This window comes from Poecilia mexicana, unplaced genomic scaffold (assembly GCF_051168715.1).
Source record: "Poecilia mexicana isolate PSO_F unplaced genomic scaffold, ASM5116871v1 scaffold_13, whole genome shotgun sequence".
NCBI classification, from domain to species: Eukaryota; Metazoa; Chordata; class Actinopteri; order Cyprinodontiformes; family Poeciliidae; genus Poecilia; species Poecilia mexicana.
In genome coordinates this window covers 6,121,708-6,143,072 of record NW_028263382.1, presented here as the reverse complement: position 1 = coordinate 6,143,072, position 21,365 = coordinate 6,121,708, and the positions used below count along the sequence as shown (strand labels likewise).

Sequence of the window (21,365 nt, the reverse complement as noted above, 5' to 3'; positions counted from 1 at the left end):
TCTGTTCATCTTTGATGGCTTGGATGAGAGTCGACTTCCGCTGGACTTCCACAACTAGGAGATCCTGACTGAGGCTACAGAGTCCAGCTCAGTGGATGTTCTGCTGACAAACCTGACTTTCTGACTAAAACCAGGAAGATAGAGAACATCACCCAGTTCTAATGTCCTCCCACCCAAAGAATAGACTTTTAAATACTTATTTCCTATTGATTTAAAATAGTTTATTTTGATCCAGATAATATTGTACAAAAATAAAACAGTGCACAGTAAGAATGATATATATTCAGGAGTGCAGTTAATGCAACGTGACGATTAAAGAAATTCTAATGAGATGAGATATTTGATCAGACGTTTTTCTGACAACAGGAAGTTAAAGTTTTATTTTTGGCTGTAAAGTTTGATCTGGATCTTGTTCCGTTCGTCTGATCCATCTTCATCTGAATGATAAAAAGTCCTTACTGTTTAAGGAGTGTATTTCTTAGCAGTCAAAAATAACCCGGTGTAAAGTCTTTGTGGTCTTACAGCAGTCTGAGCATGCTCAGTTTGGAGAACCAGGAGGAAGATTATTTCACTAAAACAACTAAAGGATAAAATATTTTAATTTACCCTTAGAATCAGATGAATGTTTCTGATGGAATCAGTTTCCCATTAAAGTGATGTTTACTTTCTGCTTTACCCTTTAATAACCAATAGGATGACCAACAGTACCCAGTAAGTAACATATATGCTTGAAATACAACAAAACTAACTTACAAGTAACTTTTCAGCAAAATATAAGAGCTTGTGTGAGTCAATGATATTAATATTGTTAAAAATACAGGCTGCACATGACAAAAACATGACTATCAGGTTAATTGGCCTCTAAACTCCCTAGGTGTGTTGTGTGTCCTGTGTGTCTCTGTGTTGCCCTGCGACAGACTGGCGATCTGTCCAGGTGACCCCGCCTCTCGCCCAGAACGTTAGCTGGAGAGGCACCAGCACCCCCTGACCCTACAAGGGTCAAGAGTGTACAGAAAATGGATGGATGGGTGTTAAAAGTACTAGTTCCCAGGGAGATTATGTGATTTATAATGTGGGAAAAATGTCTTAACTGAAATAATCTGCCTATTAGAACTATTAGTTTTTATCAATACTTAAGAATAATTGACTTTATTTGTACGTTCATTTTGTCTTATTCAAAATATTTGGACAAGAAACTACATTAAGATATTGAGTAAGGTTTTGTTATTTTGCAGCGTACTGATAAATTTAAATAATAGTCTGGCATTTCTGAAAGAAGTGGAGAAAGTTCGAAATGCTACTCTGAATTAAACATGCAGTTAAATTGATTTGATGCAGATTAAAGAGCTCACATGGTGAAACCTGAAGGTAAAACCACAGTCATCGTTTTACAGTCTGAACTTTCAACCATCCATGAAAATTCCTGACAAATCGACCAACTGATGAGATTCTGCGTGTTGCAGAGCAGCAGGTCTCTGCAGGGAGACGCAGCGTCTCTCCCTCACCACCAGGGGGCAGCCTGAACATGGCTCTGAATCCAGTTCAGGTATTTCTCCACCCGGGTGTAGACGCCGTACACCCTCTGGCTGCCGCAGTCCTCGGGTCCGGCCCAGGACACCAGGCCGAACACGGCCCACCTCCGCCCCGCCTGCATCACGAATGCCCCCCCGCTGTCCCCCAGGCAGGTGTCCCGCCCTCCCTGGAAGAAACCCGCGCAAAACATGTTGTCTGTGATGTTGTAGCGGACGGAGCGGGAAGCGTAGCTGGCCTGGCATTCATCCTCAGGGACCACTGGCAGCTTCACATACTGCAAGAGGTCAGAGGTCAGCGGGGACGGGTTGGAGGAAGCGTTGGAGATCCCCCAACCAGCAACTAGACCCAGAGAGTTGGGGAGGAGGGAGGACGGACGGTCCTGGTGGAGACAGAAGAAAAGAAGAGATCACATCATCAACCAGGAGGAGCAGCGGTGGAAAACATCATCTGTGTTTTCAGGGTTTCATCCGTTTGGTCTGATTTAATTCAGTCCGTCTGCCTAGAAAGTCCAATTCATTTGAAGACGTGCAAATGTGTAAATGTTATAGGATTGTGTTTACATGTATAGTTTTTTACTCTTTTAAGTTTTTATTATTTTAGTCAGACTTCTTAATGAGCTAATGTGTTAAAATGTGTTAGACCAGAGGTTGAAACAGAATGTTCCTGTCTTTTATCTATGCACATATATGTAATCTACCTATCCAATTTCAGTCCAGGTAGCACCTGCAGCAGCAGCATTAGCCACACTGAGGGGCTCATTTTTACCATGATGCCCAGCTACGGTGGCTCGTAAGTTCAAAAAGATATTTGTTTCCATGTTGGTTCGGATCGAGACCGGTCTGTAGGTTTGCAAGCAGCTCAGAAAGCGGGTCTGGGTCCAACCGAACAGTTCTGCAGGAGTGCTTTCACATCTGGAGAAAAGATGTGGACTAACAGGGGAAACAAACTCGGTCTGTTTAAAGTGGACCAAATGTATCGGGTGTGAATGCTAATCGAACCAAAAAAGTGAACTCCGCCTACAAACCTCCGTCTGGTTTCGGTTGAAGTGAACTCTGGTTCGGTTCGAGTGGAATGTGAACAGCAAGCGGACCAGAGACCACTCCAAAAGCAGGAAGCGGACTACAGCGCAGGGCATTATGGGTAAATGCAACCAAAACAAATGTGCTAGCCTGGCGCTAGCAGAAAAAATGAGTTGTGGTTAGCCAAAGCTCCAAGATGAAATCTTCCAACCACCTCCATTTTGTTTCCGTTTGGTGAAGAAGGACGTTGCTCTCAGTGTCTTCAGATGTTTTTGTGCCGTTTCCTTCACTGGTTCTTGGTGCAGCGCCCCCACAGGCCAGGAGGGGAACAGGTTACTCAAAGGATTTGGTTGGTTTCACTCGCAACTCTGGTTCCAAATCAAGCTGAATCTACTGGAGTGTCGGGAGGGAAAACAGCCTTAGTGTCTCTTTGTGTCCCTCCATGTTTCACTCACCCTTAATGTTTAGTGTCTCCGTCCTGTCTCTCAGTAACCCCATGTCCGTCTTTCCAGTTGTCTTCAACAACCTGAAACCTGGATTCTCCTGCTCACCTGTTGGTGAGCCGGTGGCAGACAGACGGGCCGGACCAGCCGGTTAAACTCCGCCGCCTCGCTCAGTCTCAGCAGGGCGATGTCGTTGTTGTAGTTGTCGGGCTGAAAGTCTGGATGGAGGACAATCTGATCGACAGAACGACCGGTGGACGTCTGTTTGTCTCTGAGGCTGTGGAGCCCGAGGAACACCTGAGGGACAGAAAGTCCTGACTGAGACACGAAGACAGCATGAACCTCACATGCAGGGACAAACATCCACCTTCACGTGATGCGGGACCACCGGGACGACGGTGGCGTCCCTCCTCTGGGACCGCAAGACGTGGGCGGCGGTCAGGATCCAGGACTGAGACAGCAGGGCCCCGGAGCCAAACCAGCGGTCCTCAGGGACCCGGGACAGGTCCTCCACACTGAGCAGAACCTGCCAGGGGAAGAAACCGGGCTCAGAGCTCCGACCGCCCACAATCCGCTTCACCTGGTGGGGGAGAGGGCGAGAAGGCAGGCCGCAGGCTGGAGGACATAAAAACCACGGACATGAAAACAGACAAAAAGGTAAAGAAACAAGTAAACAGAAAAGAAAATAAAGAGGGAACATTCAGGTAAACAGATAAACAGATACGTGAAGCAGAGAGAGAAAAAAACAGACAGGTAACGCAAACAGGCAGACAGTTAAAAAAAAGTACAGCTACAGCCATACTCAGTAAATCAGAATATTAATGAGTTCATGTATTTCAGTAACTCAGCTCACATCTAAAACACATTATATACATTAGTTCTTATTTCTGTCAGCAGCTGATGAAAACTAAATGTGGGTCTGATATGTTTTTTATTTTCAGATTGATGGAGGAGTCGTACCTGGCAGACAGACAGGAAGTTGAGTTCCTCCGTCAGCATCCACCCACTCACCTGCAGGGCCACACCTGAACGAAGCTGCAGCACAGAAACCGACCCAAGCTTCATGATCTTTGGTTTACATGATCAATAAATCAGATCTTTGGTTTGTTTAGACATAAAAATGAAATAAATAAACAGAAATGAAAAATAATCACTAATTAAACTAAATATTAAAATCTTAATTGACCCAATGACATCATCACCATCTTACTGTTGCTCAGCTGGACGCCGTCCTCCACGCAGACGTAACGGAGCGTCGCTCCAAAAAGCGTGCTGTTGTCATGGCGACCAAACATCACAACAGCTCCATCAACCTTCTTAGGAATCCCACAATCCAACACTGCAACAGACGTGAGTCAGCGACCAATCAGCTTCCAGGACGGCCAATCAGCAGGAATGTAGCCCAGGTGTTAAAGGGACAGTCCTGGTTTTTAAGGTGGGGGTTCTGCAGGGTGTTTATCAGCAGTCAGTATCTTACCTGCAGCAGACAGGAGCTTAAGAAAACGTCGGACTCCTGATGGTTCCTGAGGATGTCAATGAATGTTTTTATGGGTTTTATGCATCCACTTCATTTCATTTGGTAGGTTTCCACGTCCCGCAAACACTTTAAATATTTTCTGTTAACGTCTCCGTCACCTTTTTTAGTTTTAGTTTATTTAAGAGTTGTTGTTTTTTTACATAAATACTCCAGATGATGAAGGAAGATCTGGAACCTTTAATCTTTAACTTTCTCTCAGTTACACGTCTTAGATAAAATTATCTCAGTAATACTTCAGATTTTACACATTTCAATACAACAGATATATTCAAATACAGTAAGTAAAGTTACATTCTGTGTAACTCCTAATTGTAACAACGAACAGAAACATAATCATTTTTACTTCATGTTTGTTTTTTCTCTCAGTATATGTATGCAATGCTTTTTAATTATGTTTGCTTAAATAAATCAAGAATGAAATGAAATGCCTCAGATTGCTCTTCATCAGTGGGGGTTTCAGATTGCTTAAAGTTGAATCTGTTGCCTCCTGGTGGCAGCTGAAGGGAACTGCATGTGATCAACAACACGTCTGATTGGCTGTTTTAGGCTGCAGGTAGATTTTTATGGCTGGGAGCTTCAGATGATCACCAGCTTGAGTTCTTTGTTTATTATTTATTTAAGCTGCTCTTAGTTGTAATGACTCTAGAAACAAAAATAGATACTACTTCTTTTTCGGTAGAGATAAAATTCTGCCCTGGATTGATTATTTATGTCTGGAGTCATATCTCCTTCAGAAAAAGTTGAAAAATCTTCTTTGGAAACTTTCTGGTGAACCCACTTTACAAATTACTGTTCACAGTTCACTATTTGCACATTTTTCTATGGAACATAACTCTTTTTTTGGAGAATCCTAAAAACCACCTCAAGCCACAAGCCACTAAAAAGCAAAAACTTTATTGCAAAATTGAGGAAGTTATTTTGTCATTTCTGTCAATCTTTTCTAGTCCCATTCTTAATAAGGTGCAAAAAAAACGTTGATGAAAATGGATTTTGGCAAATTGTCCCAACCGTGCAACACCGGAGATCTACTGTTTAAAAACAAAATCTCCTTTTTTCCAAACAACAGCACCCCCTGCTGGTGTCAGCTGGTGAAACAAATTACTACTTAGGAGCCTGAAGTTTGGTCCATAAAATGTTGGAAACAATGCAGCTTCACATTAACGGAATAATCTGCAATGAATAAATCTGAATGTGTAAAACAAGATGACAGAAAAAGAAACTGGAGATCTGCTGAGTGAAACTCCAGAGTCTCCATTTTTGGACAGGAAACATGTCCGTCAGCAGCTCTGAGCTCAGATCCGAGTCTTACTGTCACAGTGAGGAGGACGGCCGCTCCATGAGCCGTCAGCCTGGCATTCCAGCTGGAGACGATCCGACGTCCCACCGTCCTGCAACACATCACAGCATGGAGCAGTGAGGCCTTTCCAGTAACCGCTGGGGCCACAACATGACCAAAAATATGATTTCTCTATTAAAAATCCTTCTTTAATGCCCAAATGCAATGGAGGGCAGTGCTAACTAAAAACGTAGCTGCACCAACCCTAAAGCACAGATCATAAACATCAGTTAAAGCTAAAAGCTGCACTAACATGGTATTTAGCAAAAGTTGAAGCACTAAATATGACCACATTGATACTCACCTCAAAATAAGAGCCTTAACTATTTGAGGAATTCCTAACAGTCAAGAACCAAAACTTCAACACAAAGGTTGAACTTTATTCAACTTAAAATTAACAAAACAACTGAGCAAATTAGCACTTTAGCATTTAACAGGAAAAAATATTCTATGGTAAGCTAAGGGTGCTAAATGTTTTTAAAGTTAGCAAAAGAGTTAAAGTACTAAACAAAAATTTGCTCTGCTATTAGCACATTAGCAGAAGTGTTCCCACTACTGGCCAGGTGTATTCTGATGGTATGAGAACATTTTGGCTCCATTAATCCAAAGTCATCAACATATTCTCTCCATGTGAGCATAATTCAAGAGTTTCTTTTTTTATGTTGATTAACTAAAATAAGTAAAGTTTAATCAAATTTAATCCAATGGGTCAGACAAAACGAGAGACTCTCTCCTGTGTTTTCTGTTCTAACCTGTGTAGACCAATCAGAACCTCTCTGCTGCTCCCAGTTCAGTCACTGGTTCCAGTTCCCAGCAGCAGATCGGAGCCTCACCTGGACCAGGATGAACCCCGGCTGACAGCTGAACACCACATGGTCCCTGAAGGTGTATTCTGATTGGATCGGAACCATCACCGCATTGGGCGGAGCCTCAGGTACTGGACACTGACTTCCTGCAATTTCAAAATAAAAGCCTAATTTCTGTCTCCACATCAGCCCTGTAGCCCCGCCCCCTGCGTGGTCTCACCTGAGGCGGAGTAGCTCAGCCTCCAGCCGAGGTTTTCTCCAGAATCATCGCTGTGGAATTGGATGGAGACGATGTTGCTGTCGGTCCGGATGATTCCTGGAGAACGATCGCCACAGAACGGGCCAAACTCTCTGCTTCCTGCTTGGATCTGACACACACACACACACACGCTCCGTCATCACCTCGGCGTGTGTGAACCAGGTTCTTATAGCCTTGTGGGGACATTTTCTTGTCCCCATGAGGGGAAATGCTGTTTGTGGGTCAGGGGTCAGCTTCAGGGCTAAGGTGTGCATTGAGTTTTGGTTAGCGTTAGGGTCAGAGTCGGGTTAGGATGTAGAAAATGAGTGGAAGTCAATGGAAAGTCCCCACAAAGGCAGCAATGCAAACATGCGTGTGGTTTTTGTCTAATTCAGTTTTAATAAGCTTTTAGAGTGTTTGCTAGTTTTTAATAATTATTACTTTAAATATTTAGTTTTTATTAACATTTTATACTTTTATTTTTTTGAATTCTGCACCTAAAATGAACCAAAGTAATGTGATTATGAATACATGAAATGGTTAATGAATACTCAACAGAAGAAACCATTTTCAGAAAATACATCCAATTATTCTTGAATAACCAGCTGACTGGAGTTTCCTCCCAGCTTTACCATTTTGCGGATTAGCATAGCGTAGCTGCCAGGAGGAGCATGGAGTACCGCGATTTACCAACAGCTGACGTAAAAAATCTATTTCACATCAGTTTGAAAAGCTAATAAATAGATTCATGAACACAGATCAAAGGATATCGTTTCAGTATGTTTTAATTAGTTTTATAAACACATGATATAGTTCCAATTAGTTTGAGTTTTTCCTAATTAATTACCGTGTTTATTTATTTCAGTTAATGAAAATGTTTTCTCGGTTCAGTTCTTGTTAGTTTTGGTTAGCTATGGCAACCCGGGTGTGTTTGTCCTACCTTCAGGTGGTCGTAGGGGCAGCTGATGTCTGGGTGGCTCTCCACGTCAAAGCGGGGGTCAAAGTTCATCTGGATCCTGAACCCGGCCTCCAGCTCGATGCGGTACCAGCAGTCAGAGCTCTTCGGATACGGAGCCGGAAAGTTAACGCTGTTCAGAACGCCGGAGCGTTCCCTGAACACAACACCGCTGCAGTCCACTGGACACACACACACACACACACACACACACACACACACACACACACACACACACACACACACACACACACACACACACACACACACACACTGAGCTTCCTCCTCCACACTCAAACATCTTCATCATGTAAACATTTCCACCAATCAGCAGCTGTTATCAGCCACACTGAGGCCCCTGATGCTTTGGTGTCAGTGAAATCAACTGAATATTTACTGGTTATAATGGTTTAACTGGTTGAAAACCAACTGACTTGTTTCCAATAGCTGAGTTATGAATGATCAGAGTTAATTTAACTCTGTTGTTCTGCTGGTTTCAGGACTGAATCAGAGACACCAACACTCACTGCACTGCAAAAACACTAAATCTTACCAATAACTTTGTCTCGTTTCTAGAGCAAATATCTTCGTACACTTTAAGTAAGACAAAACTCACTTACCAGTAACTTTTCAGGAAAGAATAAGAGCTTATTTTGAGTCAATAATTTATTAATATTGATGAAAAAGTTCCAGTTCCATTGGCAGATTATTTAACTTGTAATATTGGAAAATGTCTTGTTATGAAGGTGGGCCTCCAGGGGGCGCCAACACACTCACCTCTGCAGGTGTGGTTGTCTGTGTGCAGCTGGTAACCATAGCGACAGGAGCAGTAGTATCCCCCGATGAAATTGTGGCAGAAATGATCGCAGAGCGGATCCTCGTCTCTGGGTTCGCTGCACTCGTCTATATCTGCAGAAGAAGAAGAAGAAAGGTCAGAGTTCAGGCTCTGATGTGCAGCAGGAAGAGGCCCGTCCAGGTGCTGCTACCTCACTATTCAGAAAATATCTCAGTTTCAATATCAGAAATTCATGATTTTAATCATGGAAAATTATGTAATTTCTTGACTTTTGGACTTCAGACAGGACTGAGTTTTTGTTTGTGAAGATGTGAAACTAATGTAGAAACCTCTGAGGTATTTGGTGGAAATTTTCTCCTCTGTGGCCAAATAATTTTATTTTTATCTAAAATGACCATAAGACTCACCACTAACTAAAATGTTAGCAGTGCTAACCCCAAAGCACTAATCATATATTAGCTACACTGATGCTAATGCGCTGTATTTAGCTTAAGCTAACGCTAAAGCACTAATCATAAACATAGTCTTTAGTGGAAGCTAATGCTAAAGTGCTTAATTCAACCTTGTGTCACAAGGAGGCTCTCAAAACAATCCACATGTAACCAATTTGTTTTGACAGCTTTGGTTCTGTCAGTGTTGCATCTAAATGGTGTTCAATAGTACATAAATCATATAAATCACCATCTAAAACTGGTCTGAACATGTCAGGGTTCATCGCCGCTTTCAGACGCTGCTGCATGTTTTAATGTTAATCCGACATGCTAACCGTCGGGTTCTGTTCCTGAATCAGAACTTCAGGAACCGACAGCTTGACTGGGTTTCCTCACCCACTGCGCTATAATGAGCCACGAATCCAGAGAATCGCTCCTCGTTGGAGAAGTCCGACACAAACTGGACGCTGAGGGTGTTTCTGGGGGAGGTGATGACCCGCTGGGCCGGTACCGCCTCGGTGTCCGTCTCCTCCTTCCCACAGAACAAAGCCAGCGCCTCTCCGTCCGCCTCCACCTGCACAACAACGCAGCAGGTCAGAGAAACTATGTCAGACTGAAGAACCAGAGATCTGAATCAGAACCAGAACATTCTGACTCAAAGTAACCTGAAGTCAGAACAAAGTGTAACATCAGCAGCTTCCATCAGGCCTCAAACGGGTCAAACTGGAACCATTAACCTCCCAGAGATCTGGGTCCATCAGGGCTCAGTCCAAACTGGGGAGAGAAAACAGACCAGCTGCTCTGTTTACATTCAGCTGCTGTTTATCTGCCTCCGAGACTGGGAGGGTCAACGGACCGCAGGGCGCCGATACACACCGACACACACTCCGATAATCCTAGCATCTGCAGCAACACACACCTCAGACTCAGAGCAACAACAGTAAACCCTCTCACACCAGTACACACCAAGATAATCCAGTATATTTTAGCGCAAACCAGAACAAACTAATAAAAACTTGTATAAAACCTGAGTGATGAGCATAAACCAGTGAAAACTAGTACAAAACCAGTGTAAACCAATGTAAACTAGTATCAACCAGTTTAAAACCATTATAAAAAGACACAAACCAGCAAAAAAAAGAATATAATTCAAGTACAAACCAGTATAAAACCAGTGAAAACCAGTACCAAACAGTATCAACCAGTATAAAACCAGCTGGGTCCACCCAGGCTTTTTGGGCCTCTGATTTGTTGCCATGGAGATTAAATTCTTCCTCAAACATGCATGAAGGAGTCAAAGCAACACTCCAGGTTTGTTTTTGATGATAACATCATAACATAAAGCTCAAAAAAGTTGATTTTACATAATAAACACATCCTCAGATGGGGGCGGCCATCTTTACTCCCATAACCAGAGTGCTGCTGGGCGGCGGCCATCTTTACTCCCATAACCAGAGTGCTGCTGGGCGGCGGCCATCTTTACTCCCATAACCAGAGTGCTGCTGGGTGGCGGCCATCTTTATTCCCATAACCAGAGTGCTGCTGGGTGGCGGCCATCTTTATTCCCATAACCAGAGTGCTGCTGGGCGGCGGCCATCTTTATTCCCATAACCAGAGTGCTGCTGAGCGGCAGCTACGTTCTTCTTCTTCATGTGGGTCGTTTTGGAGTCACAAACTGTTCCCAGAAATCTGACTGCAGCTACATTTAAGGATACTTAACTTGGTTCCCATTCAGACTCTGGAAGGCAGCCGGATCCAGGACGCTCCCTGATCCAGTTCCGGGTCTTCCTAGCTTACCTTGACGAAGTCGTACTCGCACAGGTAGGACGGCTCCAGGTCAAAGTGGCTGAAGAACAATGTGATCCGGAATCCGTCTGGAACGCTGATGGTCCAGTTCCGCCTGGTGTCTGTGGGATACGGGTCAGGAAAGTTTGGAGACTCCAGGCTGCCGTACATCTCCGACCGGAGCTGAGCGCTGCAACCGAACCGGACCAGCAGAGAGAGGAGGAAAACCCTGAGGCACAGAGACAACCGGATCAGAACCAACCAGACCAGACCGGACCAGAACTGAACAGAGGGATGGGCATTTATCACATCATATCGTTTACCATTTATTGTGGAAATACTTCAGATTTATCAATATCTTGATAAAATTTTATTATCAAGACATTTTATTTTTTAAATGACTATCAGAAATTTTATTTTTACTATTTTCTCCATTTCGTTCCAATAACCCAAATTTAGTTAATCTGGGTTATTTAAATCCCACTTCAAGTGGCCTGTTGAAGCTGATTCCAAATCACAGCATTTTTCAAGAGCAGTATTTCTTTTTTCTGTCGTGTTCACAGCCATATTTACCTAAAACAGATGGAATAAATAGTTTTTCATCATAATTTTTAGCATTATAACAACAATCCCACAAAATATTGTGATGAAATTCTAATCCCATATCACCCGCTCGTACAGGGACGTCTGGATCACAATTGGATCCGATTTATTCGTATTCCTAAAAGAATCATTCATGGGTTGGGCACCAAAAGCGGCTCCAGCTGCAGCCCAGGGCCCAAATGGTTCTGAATCCGGCCCTGCTCATGTTTTAACCCAGAGACATGTTCTGATGACCCGGTTCTGTGAGTCTCCGGATCAATTCATCTGTTCTCTGATCAACCAGAACCTTCTCACTCAGACTCCATCTGAAAGTCCAAATTTGTTTTCTGATCAATAAATGATCATCTGATCAGAAGTTGCTGCAGCTGCAGATCATCGATCAATAGGAAACTCACCTCATGATGAAGGACTAAAGTTCTGCTGCTGCGGCTCCGTCTGTCCGGACCGAATCGGACCTGGTGGAGAGGTGTGGCTCTGAAACGGTCACGTGATAAATGCAGGCAGATTCAATAAGTGACGTAACAGCTCCCCCTGCTGGCCGAATGCAGAGACGTCACGGCTCAGGGGTTCTGGTTCTGATCACCTGGAGTTCAGAACCAGAACCGTATAAAGTTCTGGTTTCAAAACAAGTTTCAAACTGATGACTTTTGACCCCATAAAGGGTCAAAGGTTGACTGTCATAATTGCAGAAAAGAGCCGTTAGTCTGAGATCACACAAACTGAACATTTATACAATCTAATTGAAACTGTATGAATTGATCAGAACAATATTTTAAAACTTGTGCAGAAAGTGAATAAAAACTTTTAAAACAATATTAAAAATTTATAAAGAGAGAAAACAAAACAACGTAAAAAACTTTTTAAAAAAACAGGATGATGCATTTTATGTAAATGTGTCAGTTTATAGGATGATATTGACAATGAGATAAAATAATCTAAATCTCTTCAAACCGCAAACAGCCGTTAAATACAGAAAACAAATGTTCTGGCGCCCCCTCTCGGCGCCCCCATGTATCGCATATCGTTAATACTCACTTTTTGCGCCACTGGTTACAGTTCCCATCATCATCATCATCATCATTATAAAAGGTTCACTAATCGGAACCAGATTCCTGAAGGCTCCATACAACCAGCGGTCCAAAGTTCGGTTCTGATGAGGCTGAAAGAGCGGAAATCCGTATAAGGTCAGGACCGGGACAGTGAGCCATCTGTCAGACTTTACGGGACAGCTCTGACCCCTCCGCCGCTCCGGAGGTAATTGGACCCCCTGTTGCCATGGTGACGGCGGAGAGGAGGTGTCATCCGATCTGGTCCCGTTAAAGTTCTGATGGACTACCGGTTCTGTCGGGATAGTCCTGGGCGCTGTTGGTCCCTGCGGTTCAGTTCGGGTTGATGGAGTCCCCCCCACCCTGATCTGGACCCCTCCTCTTCCTCCTCTTCCTCCGACATCACCATGCCGAACCGACAGAAGCAGGTTCTGTTCTGCTCCGCGGGCCTCCTGAGCCTCTGCTGCGCCCTCTCGGCTGCCGTCGTCACCGGGCTGCCCTACTGGCTCCGCGGGGTCGTGCTCTGCCGAACCGGAGCCGAGCTCGTCAACGCCACCGGAGCCGAACTGGACCAGTTTCTGGGGGAGCTGAGCTACGGGCTGTTCCACGGGGAGAGGGTGAAGCAGTGCGGCCTGGGGGGCAGACCGTCCCGGTTCTCATGTGAGTCCTACCGGGGGCCCACGGGTCGGAACCGGAGGGTCCGTTTAGATGGTGTAAAGAACTTAACAGAAACTTGGATCCCAGGTTTTATAAAATAAGCACCAATGTTGATTCTAACATGAAAATTAAGGAGTTCCGTTTGTAAAGTTACAGTCAAAAATAAACAGCAATAATCTGGATTATTTAGTCTGTTATAAGAAAAATGGGTTAATTTCTCAAAGTCGCACTTTTACAATTATTAATTTTTAAATTTCACACAGTTTCAGACTAAATCACTAATATTCAGTTCCAAACTAGACATTTTATCTCCAACTAAATATTTAGACTTATTTTAAAGTTAGTCTAATCTAAATATTTGGTTCTAAAATAAGTATTTAGTTAAGGCAAATTATTTAACTTGAATTTGAATATTTAGTTTCAAACTAAATTTTTGGTTAAATTAAATTGAACATGTTAAAATAATTAACTTAAAGCTAAATATTCAGCTTCAACTGAAGTATTTAAATCCAAATTTACTTGCAAAATAAAATAAAATATTCAAATTGAATCTAGTTATTTAATTAGATAACCAAATATTTAGGTTGCAATGTGCATATTTAGTTAAAACTAAATGTTTAGTTTGTTACTTAAATATGATTTAGCTTCAATTTTAATATTTATTTCCAAACGTCCTAAGTCCAAACTGGCTTGCTAACTAAATTTTTAGTTACCTAAATATTTAACTTGGTAATTTTAAACATTGTTTAAAACTGTTATAAACCAATAATAACGTGGTGAAAACATGAACAACGAATCCATTTATTTTCTTATTAAGCTAAATAACTTGAATTATTGCTCTTCATTTCTGACTGCGTAATTTTACAGGAAATAAAATCATCCAGAGGATCAACAGATTCCCTGGAGTTTTTTTCTCCAAACTGAAGTTCAGAAACTGGACCGAAACACCCGAACTGCTCCGCCGGTTCCGACCACAAGGTGGCGCTAAGACGCAGAACATAAAATGGATTTAACCAGCGAGATGTGAAGTTCCACCAAAACCAGTTTTATTAAAATGTTCAGTGTTTCATGTGGTTCTGACCCAGATTGAAGTTTCACCGTCACTGAAACATTCTGGTTTCCGCTCCTCTTGTTTGGTTCTGCAGAGTTCTGGTTCTGGTTCTGCTGAGGCAGAAAACATTAACTTATTGTCTCTGAATTAAGCAGAACCTGAATCCGGACCGGTTCTGTGGAACATGATGTTGTTCTCCTCCAGACTGGACCAGAACAGAGCGGCTACTGGTCCCAGTTAATGGAGCGACCACCCGTCACTAACACGCTTTCCAGCTGAGTGGGCCGGATCGGAACCGCTCTGACAGTAATGAGGACAGTCACCGGTCCAGAAGGACGAACAGCGGGATCACGAGCGCCCACGAATATGACGTCATCATCGGAGTTTTCTCAAAACAATTAAAATCAGGGCCGCAACTAATGACTCATTTCTTGTAGTAAATTAATAGATAAAAAGCTGCCATTTTCTCTAGAGACTCAATTTAACTAAAATTATCCAATTAATTTAAAAAAAAAGAAAATAAACATTTTATTCCATGAAATATAATAACAGCTCTATTTTCATAAATATAATTTGATCATTTCTACGCAGCAAAAAAAACATCAGCATGTGAAAAGTTAACCTGTTAGGTTGAGCATGTTGGGCTGATCTGCTGGTTATTTATGGATCAACTGATTTATAGCTGAATAAAAAAGGTGCTTGATATAATATTTTATTTACAGAATTTGAAGCTAAAACTGCCACATAGATTTACAAAGATTTTTTTTTCATCTAAAATGCAAAATGTTTATATTTTTTGTACAGTTTTGGTTTTACGGCTCTGACTGTTGTTCTCTCAGCTATTGGCCTTTTTTGAGTCTCAGTTCTCCAGGTAATCAACTACAAAATAAGTTGATTATTTCAATAATCAATGAATCACGATTAACTGTTTCAGCATCATCTACACTATTTACAGAATTAATCATTCTGGTCTTTTAACACGGAGCTTCTGTGTCCATTGAGTATTGTTGATATTTAGTTTTTAGGCGAGAATTTAAAAAAACTCAGCCGATTGTTCCAGTTCTGTGAATTTGTAACCAGGTGTAGAAAAATATAGAAAACAGAGACAAACAAAGTTAAGCTGGAGACAAGTGGAGGAAATGCATCACTGGAGAGTAGGAGGATGAGGATGTCTGCACTGGAAGGATAAACAGCTTTGGCGTGCCGGATTTGGCCCCCGCACCTTCAGTTTGACACGCTGAACTAACATCTACAATGACTCTGAAGAAACCTGAATGTCATGACATTTACTTCCCTTTGGGATAAATAAAGTATTTTTAATGAATTCATACTGTGTTACCATGTTGGGATGTGAATAATTGTCTCCTCCTCCAGTCTTCCCAGACCTGCTGGGTGGGATCCCGGTCGGCCTCCACGTCACCATCGTCTTCTTCTGCAGCGTCGTGGTCCTCTTCTCCTCCGTGGCCTCCGGCTTCTTCTTCTTCAACGCCTTCGGCCGGCCCTACGAGACGCTGCAAGGCCCCATGGGACTTTACCTGTGGACCTGCGTCTGCTGTGAGGCCCACTCACTGCTCCACCAACAGCAGAACAGCAACCGGTTTATTTTGGGTCCATTCCATTAAATAATTAAATCAACAACAGTAATTACATTTTTTTCAAACATATGTTTGTATCAGACCATTTTCCTGAGGAAATGTAAATATTCAGGATTGAATGAGGATTTCATTGTTAAGGGACCGACGAGGCTCCGGGGCCACACAGGAAGGAAGAACAAAACACTAAATAGAAAAATAAAGAAAATTCATTTTTAAAATTATTTTTAAAATTAACAGTATTTACCTATTATTTATATTGAGACTTCTTATTTAATTATGCATTTATTTCATAATTATTGGAAACTGCAACAAAATTTTGCTCAGTATGTGCATTTTAAATGTATAGTTAAATGTCAACAAAATCTGTCTAATAACACTATAATAATAATAATAATAATAATAATAATAATAAAAAGAATTGGCCTCCCTTATTAAATCATAAATCATGTAAATAATTTTTTTGGAAAGTTTAGAAAAAAGAACTAATCCCTGTAATCGTTTTCCAGTAAATGTATTTACTGGAAAATTCTTCCCTAAACCCAAAAACTGGTTCAACCATCAGTTGTTTGTAAAGACCAGAAATGAGTCATTTTTAAAAATCCTTGGGGAGTTTTGTTTTATTTTAGCCCCATTGGATATTTTCCTGAACTGAACCACCTACTTAATGCTACACCAATGTTTGGACTTTGACTGAGCCACTTCTAAAAGTCCACTTCGGTTTTTTGAGGGGTTCAGAGGCGATCTGTGCTTTGGATCATCGTCCTGCTGTGATGGTTCTAACTGCAGCTCAAAGTCTCAAAACCTTAGAAACGACTTTGTGACAGAAGGAGTTTATAATCTACTTATCATCTGTTTTTGAATGTCTTTAGTTTGGGCCCGTTTCCTTTTTTTGCTAAACAAATGAACTAATAATGAAAGCCTCTGTAAGGGGGTGAACGCCGGAGGAGCAAACTGAACCAAACTGCCTCCTCCAGATGCTCTAATCAAGCCTTCAGTGATTAATTATGGATCAGTCGGTCTGAGGACGATAACAGCAGCAATTACAGAACCGGAGCTGCAAGCAGGAGACGGATCAGAACAAAGGAGGCAGGAAACAGGGCTGGGGGCGGGGCTTAGAGGGGAGGACTGTCCTCCGATTGGTCCAGACGTCTCTAAAGTTCTCAGTAACTGAGAACCATCAGATATTAAAGCCTGGTGTTGATGAGGTTCTACATCGGTTGGACACGCTAACTAACACATTAAACCAACATGGCATTTAGCTAAAGCTAACGCTAAATTCAGCCATGTTAATGCCGACCATGCGGTTGGCATTAACATGCGGTTCAACATCGTATTGAGGCGCCACAGCAGACGTAGGAAGTGAGGGTATTGAACTGGTACTGTGACTGCGATTCTTTTCCCAGTTTAGCCATGGATTCTACTGGTTCAGGTTGAGCTAGCTTGTTTTTGGACACCAGCTCAAACCGACCCATCCCTTCTCCCTTTGCATCTTTCTAACCTTATTTATGAAGTAGATGAACGTTTATCTCTTTACTTTGTAAAAAGTGTTTGCTGATTGATGGCTGCTATCGATCGCCATCTTCTTTCGTCATCAAAAAATCTATGATAAAATGACAAGTTTTTTTGCATCCTTGTCTGTTTATGCAGCCGATGGCCATTTATACATTAAATCAACTAAATCAAAGCAAAACTAGCCAATGAACTGCCTGTTTTGACTGGCTTTACAGGAATTAGTTATAGATTGTTTTGACGTCCATCATGGCGGACAGGGTCGCTTTCTGAGGAGCGTGACCTGACAAGCAGCAGGTCAATATCAGCATCAACATTCAGTTGCCGTTTGTTTCTGGAGGAGGTTGGTTGTGGTTTTTGTTTGGTGATCAGAGTTTAACTGAAGCAGAGAAGAAAATTAATAACCTGTTTGATTTTTTACAGTGTTGAAAGGAACAAAAAACAAATAATATGATATCAGTAACCAAAGTATTAGTATCGGATGCCGGTATCGGCCCAAAGCTTCATATCAGTGCATCTCCAGCCAGAAACATCAAACTGATTTTGACTTCTCCAGATCCTGCCTCAGACCAGTTCTGGTTCTGGTTCTGAACAGCTGCCTGTGTTGGTCCTGCAGGTGCGACCAGCTGCCTGGTTCTGATCCTGTTTGCCTCTGAGGTGAAGATCCACCGCCTCTCTGAGCTCATCTCCAACTTCAGGGAGGAGAACTTTGTTTTCCAGACGCACTCGGAGCGCTACGACCGCTGCTTCTGGATCTTCTTCCTCATCCTCATCCTCCACGGACTCAACCTGGTTCTGATCCGGCTCACAGGGATCCAGTTCCCGTTCCAGGGGAAGAAAGACGTGGAGCTGAGCGGCGGCGCGGCCGACCTCATGTACTGATGGACTCACTGTTGACCCGGATCATCATTGATTATTGATCAGAACCTGAATGATTGGGTTGAATCTTGATGATCCGACTGATTCTTTATAAATTCTGTTTATAACTTTTTTTAGAGGAAAATAAACTCGTTCTGACTGAATCTGTTGTTTCTCTCTGGATTTATCGATTCTGCACTGCAAAAACACCAAATATTTTTGTTTAGTTTGTAGTAAATACTTTAGTACAGATGAACTAAGACAAAAAGAAAAGTAACATTTCATCAAGCCAGCCAGTCTCTGCTGTCCTTGTTTTAAGCCAATAATTCTTTAATATTGATGTTTGTAAAAGATGATATTTCACTTACAACGTCGACATTTTTCCCATTTTAAGTGGAAAAATCTGCTGGTGGAACTGGGATTTTGTTGCTAGGTAACCAGCTTGGCGTGGCTGGGGTTGCTAGGTAACCGTATGATGCCCTTTGTGAAAAAAGTGCAATAATCTTGCAATGGAACTATAATTTTCTAATCAATAAGTAATAATTGACTTAAAATAAACTAATTTCTCAGTGTACTGAGACATTTTCACTAGAAACGCGATAAAACATTCTTGGTAAGATTTGGTGTTTTTGCAGTGCAGTTAATTGATTGAAGCATTTGGATCCAGGTTCACCTCCCAGTAGAACCTCAGAACCTCCTGCTCTCACTAAAACCAAAGGTTCTGTTGATCAACTGATCAGCAGGGATCGGGTATTGATCCGTTGCTCCTACCGGGCCGAACCGTTCTGCCGTCTGAGGGAGTTGGACCGGAGCGGGCTCTGAAGGACCCTGCTGGTTCTTTTCTTTGACCCGTCCGTCCCCTGCAGTGACACCAAACCTGAGCGTCCATCTCCAGACGAAGACGCGTTGACAGACCAGAGAGAATCGAACAATCGGGTCTGACGGCCCGGATCCTCCCGGTTCTGTGGGGGGGTTGGTGTCCGGTTCTTTAATTGCGTCTCTCAGCGGGACGGCCAATTAAAGGCCAGGATTTCATCCGAGTGACGGCAGACCGAGACGCAGAGGGACCCCCTCTGATCCAAGAATCAGGAAGATGAAAGTTCTCCAGAATCTGGACGGATTCAAACCCAACTGGTGCAGCACCAGTCAGAGTCGGTCCAGCCAGTCTCTGCTGTCCTGGTGCTGCTGATCAGCAGGACGTCCTGATTACGAATAAATAGATTTGTTTGCTTCTTAAAGAAAATAAGTGACGGAAGGAACCGAGGAGGCGGCAGAGCTCAGGTAAGATCCTGATCTACCTGAGCAGATCGATCTCTGATTGGTTGATTAGGCTGTTAGTCATTTTGCTCCAAGGAAGGTTTGAGTATGAGAGGTGATGTTTGCAAAGTTATACAGTTAAAAATGACAAGCAATAAGTTGGGTTATTTAGCCATAACTAAAATTAGAGATTCGTTTTCAAATTAATATTTTTAGCATGTTAGTTTTTTATTTACATGTTTCAAGCTAAATATTTAGCCTGGAGCTAAACATTTATCAATGAAAAACATTTTTAATTTACAAACTATTCAGTTAGAAAAACATTTTATTAGCAAATTAAATATTTAGCTTGCTAACTAAATATTTAGCTCAAATTAATTAGTTTGTGCAAAATGTTGAAATTGAACATTTATAAACTGAACTAACTACATTCTTAGTTTGGGGATAAATATTAATTTTACAAACTCAATATGTAATCTGTAAACCAAATATGTCACTCAGCTACATTTTTATTTAGTAAACTGTATATTTAGCTTGCCAACTGAGTATTTATGTTGCAAGGTAAATATTTTAAATATTTAGCCAAACATTTATTGATGGGTTTGTGTCCACAGATGGAGGCAGAGCTTCAGGACATCCTGGTCCAGGTTTCTGACCTGCAGCAGCGAAGGAAAGTTTTCACTCTGCAGGAACTAAAAATCATCTGACCAGTTAAATGACTAACTGTTCTCTTCTTCACCGCCTGACCAGGAATCAGTTTGTTTCTTCCATCAGGCTGCAGTCTGACCACAGCATGGTGAGAGTCTGGGAACAGATTCATTAACTGTTCAGTCACCTCCACACACCAGAGCATCACTGAGATCCTGCCTCAGGCTTTATTTGACCTCTTATGGCTGCTGGTACGCAGCTGGTAACAGAAAACTAAGCAACAAACAACTAAAACTAACTGGAAATTTACATATTCAAAGGTTAACAGCAATAATTTAGAATATTTTAGTTCGTCATAAGAGGGAATAATGGGGGTTTGTTTTTCAAAAGTCAGAGTTTTACATTCATAAATGTCAGTTTGAAACTCAATATTTAATTAGCATAAACTCAGTTTGAAGCTAAATATTTTGCCTCAAACTAAATATCCAGCTTGTTAATTAAATATGTAGTTTAAGGCGAAATATTCCACTTGCTAATAACTTAGCTTGCCAACTAATATTTAGTTTGGGGCTAAATATTTAGCCTGCAAACTATTTTGCTTGAAAAGAAATATTTTGATGCTAAATCTTTTGTTAGCAAGCTGAATAGTTGGAAGGCTAAATATGTAGTTTCCAGTCTATATAGTTAGTCTGGAGCTAAACATTTAGCTAGCAAACAAAATATTTAGCCTCAAACTAAATATTTGACTTGCTAACTAAATATTTAGTTTTGAGCGAAATATGTAGTTTAATTGTTGTTTAGTTTGGGACTAAATATTTAGTTTGCAAGTTAACTATTTATTTTTGATGTTTATGCATTAATGAGTAACATGATTTTCTGGTACGACAGGCTAAATAATCCAAATTAATTCACTGTTATATAGTTAATTTTGGACTCCATAACTCCCCCTTCAGGATCCTCCACGGTAAATCAGTTTTGTAAACACCGGACCTGTTGTCTGGTCTAGGATTGGGCTACTCTGCCCTCTGCTGGTGTAGGTCCTGCACTGCAGCTGGCTCCATTTTCACCTTCCAGGTGATCATGTGTCACTCAGAGAAGATTCAGTTTCACTGCTGCACCAACCTGCTGCTGTTTGCCACAGGTGTGCAGCAGAACCGCAGTCCGTTCTGGATCGGCCGGGTTCAGAGTCCAGAACCATGGGGCCCAAACAGAGCTGATGTTTGAGGTTCTGACTCTGGTTCTGACAGAAGTATTTTGTGGTG

General features: G+C 42.0%; 2 protein-coding genes across 3 annotated transcripts; one reads left to right on the top strand and one right to left on the bottom strand.

The window, feature by feature from the left end:
* Positions 1-196: 196 nt before the first annotated feature.
* On the bottom strand, positions 197-11,936 carry masp1 (MBL associated serine protease 1). The gene is made up of 13 exons (XM_014981007.2): positions 11,878-11,936; positions 10,892-11,108; positions 9,491-9,668; positions 8,645-8,776; positions 7,853-8,049; positions 6,895-7,042; positions 6,702-6,820; positions 5,842-5,920; positions 4,206-4,334; positions 3,956-4,030; positions 3,363-3,610; positions 3,104-3,292; positions 197-1,912 (listed from the first exon to the last, which is right to left on the bottom strand). The coding sequence occupies exons 1-13, from the start codon at positions 11,880-11,882 to the stop codon at positions 1,502-1,504; spliced, it is 2,127 nt and encodes a 708-aa protein (XP_014836493.2). The 5' UTR covers positions 11,883-11,936; the 3' UTR covers positions 197-1,501.
* Positions 11,937-12,698: 762 nt separating this feature from the next.
* clrn1 (clarin 1) lies at positions 12,699-18,493 on the top strand. Of its 2 annotated transcripts, XM_088012157.1 has the most exons (4): positions 12,699-13,188; positions 15,611-15,790; positions 17,635-17,637; positions 17,957-18,493. In XM_088012157.1, exons 1-4 carry the CDS (start codon positions 12,936-12,938, stop codon positions 18,220-18,222), a joined length of 702 nt encoding a protein of 233 aa, XP_087868283.1. In that variant the 5' UTR covers positions 12,699-12,935; the 3' UTR covers positions 18,223-18,493. The 2 variants fall into 2 exon arrangements, with proteins under 2 accessions (XP_087868283.1, XP_014836517.2); XM_014981031.2 differs by lacking the exon at positions 17,635-17,637.
* The last annotated feature ends 2,872 nt before the right edge of the window (positions 18,494-21,365 follow it).